Source organism: Phaseolus vulgaris, chromosome 4 (assembly GCF_051622355.1).
Source record: "Phaseolus vulgaris cultivar YP4 chromosome 4, ASM5162235v1, whole genome shotgun sequence".
In the NCBI taxonomy this organism is placed as follows: domain Eukaryota; kingdom Viridiplantae; phylum Streptophyta; class Magnoliopsida; order Fabales; family Fabaceae; genus Phaseolus; species Phaseolus vulgaris.
This window is the reverse complement of record NC_143501.1, coordinates 42645106-42657357: the sequence shown is the minus strand read 5'-3', so window position 1 is coordinate 42657357 and position 12252 is coordinate 42645106. Positions and strand designations below refer to the sequence as shown.

General features: G+C 35.3%; 1 protein-coding gene across 1 annotated transcript; it reads right to left on the bottom strand.

Annotated features, from left to right (window-relative positions):
• Positions 1–3411: 3411 nt before the first annotated feature.
• Positions 3412–3855, bottom strand: LOC150028102 (uncharacterized). Its single transcript, XM_090301045.1, has one exon. It carries the CDS (start codon positions 3853–3855, stop codon positions 3412–3414), a length of 444 nt encoding a protein of 147 aa, XP_090157171.1.
• Positions 3856–12252: the final 8397 nt, after the last annotated feature.

Sequence of the window (12252 nt, the reverse complement as noted above, 5' to 3'; positions counted from 1 at the left end):
GTTACAATCTCTCTTTCATGTGCTTCATATCCCGACCAAGCAACCACAATTGTTTTCAGATAATTTGGGAGTTGTATTACTCAGCATGAATCCTATACTACACTCTCGCACCAAACATTTCGAATTAGATCTTCATTTTGTTTGAGACTATCTTCAACAAAACAAACTTTTATTACTTCACCTTCCTACTAGATTTCAAGTAGCTGACATACTCACTAAGCCCTTCATTTTTAGATTTTAGACATAAACTTGTGGTTGGTGTTCCATCCCCATAAATTTTAAGGGGGGATATTAGACCATTAGTAGGGATATTAGACCATTAGTTACTCTACAGTTAGTTGTTTAACTATTTCCCGTTTTCTTTCCACCTCCATCACTTTGTATATAAATCCTTATTTTCTCTTTCATATTAAGAAATTATCTTTTCCATTTTCTATTATTCTAATAATGGAGAATTCTAATTTGATGAAAAGAGAAAGATACCAATACTAATATGTCACAAATACGTTATTCTCATTATTATATCATGCCATTCACTTCAAGTTGATTTACAATGTTTTACTGTGAGATTTATAACTTAAGAATAAGAGTAATATGTAATAAAGTAAAAGAAGAATAGAAAAAATGTTAATAAATAATTGATCATTTTTAGTATATATTATTAAAAGTTGTTTACCAATAATATTTTTCATACATTTCAATAGAAAGGTAAAAAAAACATACAGAAACATATATTGTATCTTCATTCTGATAGTTGATGTAAATTAATTTTATAATGTGATTCATATAAAATAGACGTTTGGTTTTGGGTCTGAATATAATTTAATAAATTAAAAGGCTTATCGGTTAACGTGAAAAGTTATATGTACTTGTATGAAAAGAGGGACCCAAGTAATAGATTCCGTTAGGTGTAAAATTATTGACGTGTCGATGACCTTCAGATTCGCTTTGAGTCTCCTTCCTACCATGCTGGTGTTCGATCGGTCGGTGGGTGTACCTGTGATCAGTGTTAAGGTTTTAAATGTGTTCTCGTAGAATGTGAAAAACGTATCTTATTCTTCTTTTGAGAGTTCTATTTATACTATTGCTTTGTGGGCTTTTGGGGTTAATAATGGGCTAGGGATCAGCTATTAACTCATGTGTAACGGTTCCTTAATGTTTTATTCGTTACCCACTGGAGATATGCTTTGCATTGACTCCCTTTACGTTAATTGTAACCGCTAATTTACTGCATTTATTGTGAGAGTTATGCTTTGCAAGACTGGTCTTTGGCCGGTCTCCTTGATCGTGACTGAGTCGCCCGGTCCCGACCGGTACACTTACCTCCCAGGCTCGAAGAAATGAATTTCTAAATAGTCGAGAATGACCGTTGCATTTCCCAAGGTGTGTCAGGCTTGCCATAAGCATGAAATGCATTGCAGGGATGTGACGTTTACTTTTTTTTAAAACCGTCGTTTTGACAAGCACTGTTGCATCAAAGATCTAACATTTGTGACTGTCCGTCGTTTCGTATGCTGGGTGATCTGCATCATTGGATGGACACGGATCTAATGACTCCGAACGAATGATTCAATAACCTCTCTCTTCTATGATTTTCTATAAATAGCGTATTACTTGAGCGTAATAGAGTTTACGTTTTTGGTTTCAAAAGAATTCTGAGTGCTCCGAGTGCCGAGTCTTCCAACTGCCTTCCACTTTTCGTGTATTACATAGGTTAGTGATGTCTTCTTCGTGCAATTCTTTTGATGATGTTGTCAACATTGAGTCATATGAGGTCACCCGTACCGCATCTGGTGGTGCGAGAAGTGCAAGTAGTTCGAGCAGTTCGGACCGTTCGGTCGACCAAGAATTGGACGGCCCGAGTTATGAGTGGGTTGACCCACGCGTCTTGAACATCCCTACTTGTTTCATGGATTCTAATAGTTTGGATAAATTATTGCCAAAAGTCACTTTTTTAAAACCAGATTCTCCCGTGTATACGGTAATGGCCGACATTTGTGGTTACACTGACTGCGTCTGTCACGGTCGGGACAATGCACCGCATGATTTCTTTTTTGTTTACACTACTTTCTTTGCGGATTTACGTGTGACCCTCCCCTTCGATGACTTTACCATGGTGGTTCTTCGCATTCTAAACATGGCACCAACCCAACTTCACCCTAACTCGTTGGCATCTCTTCAAGCCTTTCGGATAATCTGCGATATCTTTAAGATTATTCCCACACCTTGATCATTTTTATTTTATTACCATTCGCACCCAATTATTCCGGTGAGTTGGTTGTCTCTATCGAGTCGGCCTGACAGTGTTCAGTTTGCGTCGTACACCACCTCATACAAGAATTTTAAAGAAAAATATTTTAAAATATTTGTGGAGCCCGACAGACGAGACTACTTTTATACTATGGAGGGGCAAACAAAAGTTCCCTTTCATTGGACCTAGAATCCTACATCTCTTACCACCTGGCCGAGGTCTTCGATGTCGCCACTGGACCAAGCGGTTTTAGTCGCTTTTGACCAACTCCCGTATAAGTTAACTACACAGGAGTTGGTAGCTTTATTCGGGCGTCCAATAGGTGGACGAATTTTACAGGTATGTAAAGTTCTTATGTTCATGATGGTGTTACTTTCGTTAATGGTGTTTAATTTGTTTGTGTTTTTCAGCTCTCATGACTCAGGTAGACCCCTCCCTTGGGAACTACATGGTCAACCTTTGTCAACAGACAGCGAATTGGAAAATCGGTAGCTTCGAGTCGATCGTAAAGGGAAACCCGTTATTCCGGTTGACATTGTACCTCCAGCTACTGCGACTCCACTTACAAACCGAAAAAGGGGCCAACCGGCCAAGGGATCTGAGTTGGATGCGGAGGCAGGGCTTTCTCGACAACCTCCTTGGTTGCCTTCTATGCTAGATCCATTCTTGCAAATGGCGTCGGGGATGAAAATTGCAATATTACCGAAGGATGAAAGTGTCCTAGCTGTCGTCCCGTCTAAGAACTTGATCGCGGAGTTGATGGAGCTTGAAAGTTGTGTGTTGGTAGTCAACTGGTCTTTGGGAGAGGAGTTAGAAAGGACCACGACTGTGGTGGTTCCCAAGTTAAAAATGGACCTGGCCTCTTTAAAAATAGAGAGGCAATGTGTAATCATGTCGGGACTTACTCCAGGCATGTCAATAGCCGTCCATGCAAATAGGTCGTTCGGTTCCAGAGACGTACCAATATATGTCTTATGCTCATCGTCACGGAGAGGTAGAGGTTGAAGGTCTTCGTCTACCTCCATACGAGCATCGTCAAGTCAAGGGTCTAGATGCACTAATGCGACCATGTGCTCTATAGAACGTCTGTCCCATGAGTGTCTTTCTGGTGATCGTCCTCGCCTCCTTGGGGATTGACTGCGCGGTGACGTTCTGTATAGTCATCTGGTAGGTTCAACCTTTAGGCTAGCAACATAACATTCATGAGCCATTTTTTGATCTATGTGAACCGTCACAATATCTGAGGTCGCAGATGGAAATTTCATTGCTAAGTGAGGGGTAGAAACAATTGCTTTTAAACGATTAATGGACGAAGTTCCGAGCAGTATGTTGTACGAGGTGTTCGCGTCAATCAATAAATATCTTATGTTTATGGTTTTGCTAAGGCCTACTTCCTCACCGAACGTGGTATATAAATCGATATGCCCTTTGGTGTCCACCTGCTCCCCTGAGAACCCTGCAATCTGTTCATCATATGGTTGAATATCTGTGTCTGGGATTCCCATCTTCTTGAAGGTTTTCCAATAAAGAATGTCTATTGAGTTGCCCTGATCTACCAACACTTTGGTAATTGCAAATTTACCTATCTCTATGGTGATCCCCATAGGGTCGTCTTGTGCTGGATCTATTGCAATGAAATCTTCATTAGTGAATGTTATTGGAAGTATCCGTGGTCATTTCTGGTTAGATATGGAATGAATAGATTGGATGGCTCTGAGATGTTTCTTTCTAGTCAAATTGGAGCATCCACCAAAGCCTCAAGCTATATAATTACCAAAGTGTCCACCCGCTCCCTCGAGAACCCTACAATCTGTTCATCATATGGCTGAATATCTGTGTCTGGGATTCCCATCTTCTTGAAGGTTTTCCAATAAAGAATGTCTATCGAGCTGCCTTGATCTACCAACACTTTGGTAATTGAAAATTTACCTTTCTCTATGGTGATCCCCATAGGGTTGTCTTGTGTGGATCTATTGCAATAAAATCGTCATTAGCGAATGTTATTGGAAGTATCCATGGTCATTTCTAGTTTGATATGGAATGAACTAACTGAATGGCTCTAAGATGTTTCTTTATAATCAAATAGGAGCATCCACCGCCCACGAAGCCTCCAGCTATATAATTGACTTCTGGCTCGGGCACCCCGAGTGGCAGTGGACCGACAATAGTGTTAATGACCTTTCGGACTCTACGTCTGATGTGGTTACCCCTCTCAGGGCTTTCACTCCGTGGTCAGGTCCTCTTTTCTGGGTTCTCAATTTATCGTTGTTTTATCAAACGCTGGTTGTCGCCACGACATGAGAATCTCCTCGTCCAGGTCGATCATCTTCTCTGAGGAGACCCTTTGTGGTGACCGATGTCCAGTAGTGTCAGTCTTGACAAATTTGTGGAGGTGACCGAGGTCCTCGATTCTCTCTATAGCGGTTGGTTCGCCCCATAGTTGTTCAATTGCTTTTATCGTTATCTTTCTCTTTTCCTTTATCAGTATTCTCGACCTGATGACTTCTGTGATAGTCAATATTTTCTCTATCGGCATGATATTGGTGGCTCGATTCCTCAGTTCTTCCATGTTTTGTGTTAGTCTTTTGATTAGGATCTCAGTGAATCATCCCAGAGGGATGGTCGAGACCAGATGATGCATGGCTATCTCCAACATCAAATTTCTAATACTCATGCAAATTTTGCTAAATCTATCTGTGAGGTATGATGTGGACTACTTGTTGCATACTGTGTAACGAACTTTGTTGTCAGAATTTTGAAGTATCCCACCAAATTAGGAAGGAGTCCGGTGAACCAACTGAGCGGACCCTCTTGTAGGGAAGTGGGGAAAACCTTACACCATACTGCTTTATCGGTTGTGTATAGGGTTATTTGTGTCTAGAAGATATTCAAGTGCTCGTCTAAAGCGATAGAACAATCGTAAAGTTTGATAGTCAGACATGTCCATTTCGCGGGGAGTGGTGTGTTAATTATCTCATCTGTGAATGGGTGTCCCCTCGGGTCCTCCTCATCGGGAACAAAATTTTTTCTGGAGCTTTGATGAGTATGATGAGTTTGGAAAGTGTGAGGTGTTTGGTGGGTTTGAGGGGTTGGCAGCGATGCTCGGGATTGTTCTTTCCGTTCGTTCTCCTCAAGTCGTTGCAGTAGATTTTTGTTTTGCTCCATTGAAAGGGATATCTCCTTCTCATGCCGACGCTGATGCTCTTCATACTGTAATTTACCTACGATTCCCTTTTGACGTAATTCCTCCATTTGCGCTTAGAGGGCCTGGATCATTGCTATATGTTTTTCCGCCATACGGGCGTTGCTTGCATTATTCCTTGTTGATACCAGGTCGATTGGATACTGCCTCAAGCCCCACGGTGGGCGCTAATTGTACCATTATGGAAAGAGTGACCCAGGTAGGAGATACCATTAGGTGTACAATTGTTGACGTGTCGGTGACCTTCATATTCCTTTGAGTCTCCTTCCTATCATGCTGGTGTTCGATCAGTCGGTGGGGGTACTTAGGATTGCACTCTGACACTCAAGTTAGTGCTAGGGTTTTAAATGTGTTCTCGTAGAATGTGAAAAACGTACCTTATTCTTCTTTTGAGAGTTCTATTTATACTATTTCTTTGTGAGCTTTTGGCCTTAATAATGGGTTACGGATCAGCTATTAACTGATGCGTAATGGCTCCTTAATGTTTTATCTGTTACCCACTAGAGATATGCTTTGCATCGACTCTCTTGATGTTAATTATAATCACTCATTTACTGCATTTACTGTGTGAGTTATGCCTCGTCCGGTCCTGGCCGGTACATTATATATATATATATTATGATACCTAATGAAAATCTAATTTGATGGAGATTTGGAAAGAATAGAAACGGGTTTTGTCTCTGCAAAGGAAGTTGTTCAAGGTTAAGCATCAAGAAAGAACGTGAGAAGAAAGGAATTAAACTGCTCACATAAGGATTCTCAGGGATCATGGTAAGTGCCTATATCTTTATTATAATCTGATGTATGGAATGTGAGAATCAGAATCATAGTTTGTAAGATCCTTATGATGATGATGATTATGTGCATTATTGCTCATTATTGAACGCTTTGATTTTACATGTGGTATCATGGTTTCTCAAATTTATGATTCTCCATAAATGATGTTTTTCCCAATTTTATGAACCCTAATTTTAAAATTATGAATATTGTAAAGAAAATAATAACATTTGAGGATAATTTTTATGGTTTAATTTATCCCCTTATTTTCGCTACATTATGAATTGATTTCAAATTAAATAATGAAATATCAAGTTTTTCGTTGCATCATAAATCATGATTTTTTATTTGAATGAAAGAGGAAAAGATTATGATAAATAAAAGTAATGACTTAAATATGTATTTGTATATTTTGTTAATAAATTTTATTTCAATTAATATATTATTTTTGGAATTATTTGTATGATAGATTTGTAATCCCCAAAGTGACCAAATCTTTATGTTTTATTTGATTCCAAATTACTGATGAATTTTATTTCAATTAATATATTATTTCTGGAATTATTTGTATGATAGATTTGTAATCACCAAAGTGATCAAATCTTTATGTTTTATTTAATTCCAAATTAATGATGAATTTTATTTCAATTAATATGTTATTTCTAGAATTATTTGTATGATAGATTTATAATCACCAAAGTGATCAAATCTTTATGTTTTATTTAATTCCAAATTAGTGGTGAATTTTATTTCAATTACCTAACGAATAGATGCTAAATTATTTATTTATGGGTTAATTGAAATTGATTATTATAAAGCATTTATGGATCACCTAAAGGTTGATTAGTTGTCCTTATAATCAATGGATATGATTGTTGGTAGCGAGTATGTGTTATTAGTTTTATTTGTATATCCAAAGATAACAAGTATTTCTAGTTAATGCACATGTCTTGTCGAATAATGGTAATATTATTAGCATCATTATGTTTTGAGTATTAATGTATCACCCAAAGGAGAACATTAGTATGCATAGAATGTTTGTTAGTTATCGGAATTTGTATTGTATGTTTAGTTTATGACTCAAAGTATTAATGTTAAACATGTGTTAATTGAAGTATTTGTTCCGTGTCTTTAGAATCGTATGCTAAGTCTATTTCAGTCTTTAATGGATTGAATTTTCTTGATTGGAGTGAACAAGTCCAATTTTTCTTAGGTGTGTTGGATCTTGATTTGACCTTTGAAGTTGAGAAACATGTTGCTATTATTTATGCTAGCAAAAATTAGTAAAAGATTAGTAAAAAATGAAATACTTCCAAATTTAAATTTTATTGATATGAATGTATGCATGGATTGTATTATAAGTAAACAAACAAATCACACAAAAGAAGGGAGCCACAAGAAGTACTTAGCTTTTTGAAATTATACACATTGATATATGTGGACCTTTTGATGTAAATTCTTTCAATAAAGAAAGGTATTTTATCATCTTTATTGATGATTTTTCACGTTATGGCTATGTCTATTTACTATATGAAAAATCTCAAGCAGTGAATGTGTTGGAAGTTTATATAAATGAAGCGGAAAGACAATTAGACAGAAAGGTGAAAATTGTCAAGTCAGATAGAGGTGATTAATATTATGGAAAGTATGATGAAAGTGGACAACACCCTGATCCATTTCCTAAGTTCCTTAAGAAACGTGGTAATTGTGCTCAATACACAATGTTAGGTACACTACAACAAAATGGTGTGTTAGAAAGGCGTAATCGAACCTTAATGGATATGGTTAGGAGTATGTTAAGTAATTCATCTTTACATGTATTATTATGGATGTATGCTTTAAAAACTGTCATGTATCTGTTGAACAGGGTTCCTTGTAAGGCAGTTCAAAAGACACATTTTGAATTGTGGACAGGTAGCAAAACCCGATTTGAGACACATGCATGTTTGGGGATGTCAGACAAAAATTAGAATATACAATCCATAAGGAAAGAAGTTGGATGCAAGAACAATCAGTGGATATTTCATTTGTTATCCAGCAAAGTCAAAAGGGTGTATGTTTTACTATCATACCCATAGTACAAGAATTGTTGACACTGGAAATGCACGGTTCATTGAAATGGTGAAACTAGTAGAAGTGAAGCTGCACAAAATGTGGAGATTAAGGAAGTTAGGAATACAAGTTCTTTTAACTAGACCTCTACTTCAAGTATTGTTTTTCCTAATGTAGTTAAACCACTCAACGATGAAGAAGAATAATAAATTAATGATCATGCCATTAATAATAAACCTATAGTAGAACAACCACAAGAAATAGTAGAAAGAAGATTTCAAAGATAAAGAAAGTCTATTATTTCGAATGATTATGTGATTTATCTACAAGAGTCAAAAAATGGCTTAGGCATTGATAATGACCCAGTTTCTTTTTCAGAAGCCATCAATGGTGATAATTATGATAAGTGGTTAGATTCCATGAAAGATGAGCTTAAATCAATGACACACAAGGATGTATGGGACATTATGGAATTTCCAGAAGGATGTAAGGGAATTGGGTGTAAATGGGTCTTTACGACTAAACGTGATCCTCATGGCAATATCGAACGTTATAAGGCCCGACTTGTTGCCAAAGGTTTTACTCAGAAGGATGACATTGATTATAAGGAAACATTTTCACATGTTTCTAAGAAATATTCCTTTAGAATTATCATAACATTAGTAGTTCATTATGATCTTGAGTTGCATCAGATGGATGTTAAAACTACCTTTTTGAATGGGAATTTAGAAGAGGATGTTTATATAGACCAACTAGTGGGGTTCCTTAAAGAAGGAAAGAAAAACATGGTGTGTAAACTTAAGAAATCAATATACGGACTTAAACAGGCTTCCAGACAACGGTATCTTAAGGTCAATGATACTATTGTGTCCTTAGGATTTAGGGTTTAGGGTTTAAGATTTAAGGAAAACATTTTTGATCGATGTATATATTTGAAGGTCAGTAGGAACAAGCTTATAATTCGAATTCTAAATGTTGACGATATCTTGCTTGCAACTAATGATCTTGGTCTATTAAGCGAGACTAAGAAGTTTCACTCTAATAATTTTGAAATGAAAGATATTGGTGATGCAAACTATGTGATAGGAATAGAAATATTTTGTAATAGATCACAAGGACGGTTAGGCTTGTCTCAAAAAACATATATTAATAAAGTTTCAGAGAGATTCAGAATGGATAAATATTCAACATCTCCTGTTCCAATACAGAAAGGAGACAAATTTAGTTTCATGCAATGTCCAAAGAATGATTTGGAACAGAAATCGACGGAGAATATCCCTTATGCATCTGTTGTTGGCAGTTTGATATATGTACAAGACCAGATATTAGCTTTGTAGTTAGTATGCTTGGCAGATACCAAAGTGATCCAGGATTGGATTATTGGAAAGTTGCAAAGAAAGTTTTAAAATACTTACAAGGGATAAAGAATCACATGCTTACATATAGGAAATCTGATCATCTTGAGGTGATTGGATATACATATTCATATTTTTCTGGTTGTATGGATACAAGAAAGTCCACATTTAGTTATGTGTATCTTTTAGCCGGAAGAGCGATTTCATGGAAAAGTGTGAAGCAGTCAGTCATTGTTGCATCCACCATGGAGGTTGAATTTCAGGCTAATTGGTTGCAAAATTTTATTTCACGACTTGCAATTGTTGACAATATTGCCAAGCCACTGAGAATTTATTGTGATAAGTCCACAACTATCTTCTTTTCTAAAAACAATTAGTATTTGAAAGGTGCTATACACATGGAATTGAAATACTTTGCCATTAAAGAGGAAGTTCAAAAACATAGAGTGTCAGCACTGATCTTATGATTGTTGACCCTTTAACAAAAGGGTTACCTCCCAAAACATTTATTGGTCATATTGAGAATATGGGCATTATGTCTACTAGTGAATGATGAGTGTTGTTATTAATGCTTATTTGACACTTTGAGTTTATTGACATATAAAATTTTTGAAATCTATGTTTTCTACTTTATGTATATGCATGCAAATTATGGTGTGGAAAACAAATTATGTTATTGTTGAAAATAACATTATGTTTGAACTATTATGGACTTCTCATTATAAAGTCATATTAGGGAGAAATGATGATATAGTAGTACATGGAAGAAAATGTGTTGATTAAATGACATGTAACTGCCATGACTCTTATTATTTCTTTATCTTTGATTTTGATTGATGATAAACCAAGAACCAATTTACATAAGGCATTTCAATGCACATTATGATTTATGTAATTATTAAATCATGAAATATTATAGCTCTTATGAGTCAAGTGGGAGAATGTTAGAAAATTATGTAAATTAATTTTATAATGTGACTTATGTGAAATACATTTTGGTTTTTAGGCCTGAATATAATTTAATAAAATAAAAGGCCCATTGGTTAATGTTCGAAGATAGATAAATAGACACATCTCATTGTATTGATCGAGGACGTTCGTAGTGATTAGGGGGGTCAAAGACCACACGTTCTTCCTTTCGATAAGGATTAGGAAAATCCTATGATTGTAATTTTCTCCAAACCCCGTGGAAAATCGGGTATTGTTCATTTTATTTATGTGTGACACATAAAGATAAGTATATGTGAATATTCTATTTACACTATTTGTTATTATAGATTGAAGGTAACATAATATACAATGAGCCCTTAAAGTTGAATGAAGATATCAACACATAACATTCACACATTTATCTACACAAATAAGTAATTATCAATATAGGTATATTGCATATATATATATATATATATGTATGTGTGTGTTTTGCAATTTATTCATAATTGACATTCTTTCGTAGGAATTTTTTTTTGTAAAGAATGAAACACTTAAAAGAATGATTAATCACTCGCATTGGTTAAACAAATTCATACCAAGATATAATGATTTTACATAATAGTGATAATAATGACATTTTTTTATTCATAATGTACTATGAATTTCTTTTGTTAATATAAGTGTGTGAACAATAACACATTACTCTCAGTATTATATAACAAATATAGATAAAAGAAAAATATACTTGAACTTGCTTTCTTATTTTATGTAAATTAAATGAAAAAAGTTAAGTCGTAAATTTTTAAATTATCTTTTAAAATAAAATATTTTGAATTTATTTTTAAATTAATTATGTAAATTAAAAATAAAATAATTGGAATAAATTTTTAAATTGCTTATAGTAAAAATATATAAAATAATTGGAATAAATTTTTAAATTGCTTATAGTAAAAAAATATAAAATAATTGGAATAAGTTTTTAAATTATTTATCTGAATTAAGAATTTAAAACGATTTTAAAAAAATATTTAAAATTAAGAAATTATTATTTAGAATAAATAATCTGAAACCAAAATAATTCAAATTTGAAATATTTCAAAATTTTCAAGATTCTTTCTAAAAAGCTAAAGATTATACACTTGACGTAAATAGATAGTGATTTAGGAATTGATATTGAGTAGAAGAATTAAGATAAAAATATGCGTTTTCCTCCCTGCAGTTTTTTCAGGTCATCTTTCACTTCCATCCGGCAGCGGCAAATATCGACGGCGCGGAGGCGGCACTGGTGTCCAACACGTCGAAGCGCCGGAGATCGTCAGTGCTCCCCCTGGAGGTCGCACGCGTGTCATGTGCCGGTGGAGGGACGACAAGTACCATCCCATTATGGCCAACGAAGGAAGGTTCCCAACTCCGATTACGTCAATTACAGCGAGTTGAATAGGGGTTAGGCTTGAAGAGCTTGATCTTGATTCAGTAGAGGCTGTTGTTGATGAGAGAATGGAAGAAAAGGGTGCGACAGACAGGCTTTTCAACATGAAACGCCAGAAGAAGAGGAAGAAGAGGAAAATCAGGGACATGATGAGTTTCATTCTTGTCGTCAGTTTGCAAGGTTACGAAATATAATTATTATTTACTGGAATAAAATTTGTATTTTTAGGTTACCAAATTCATTTCTGAATAAA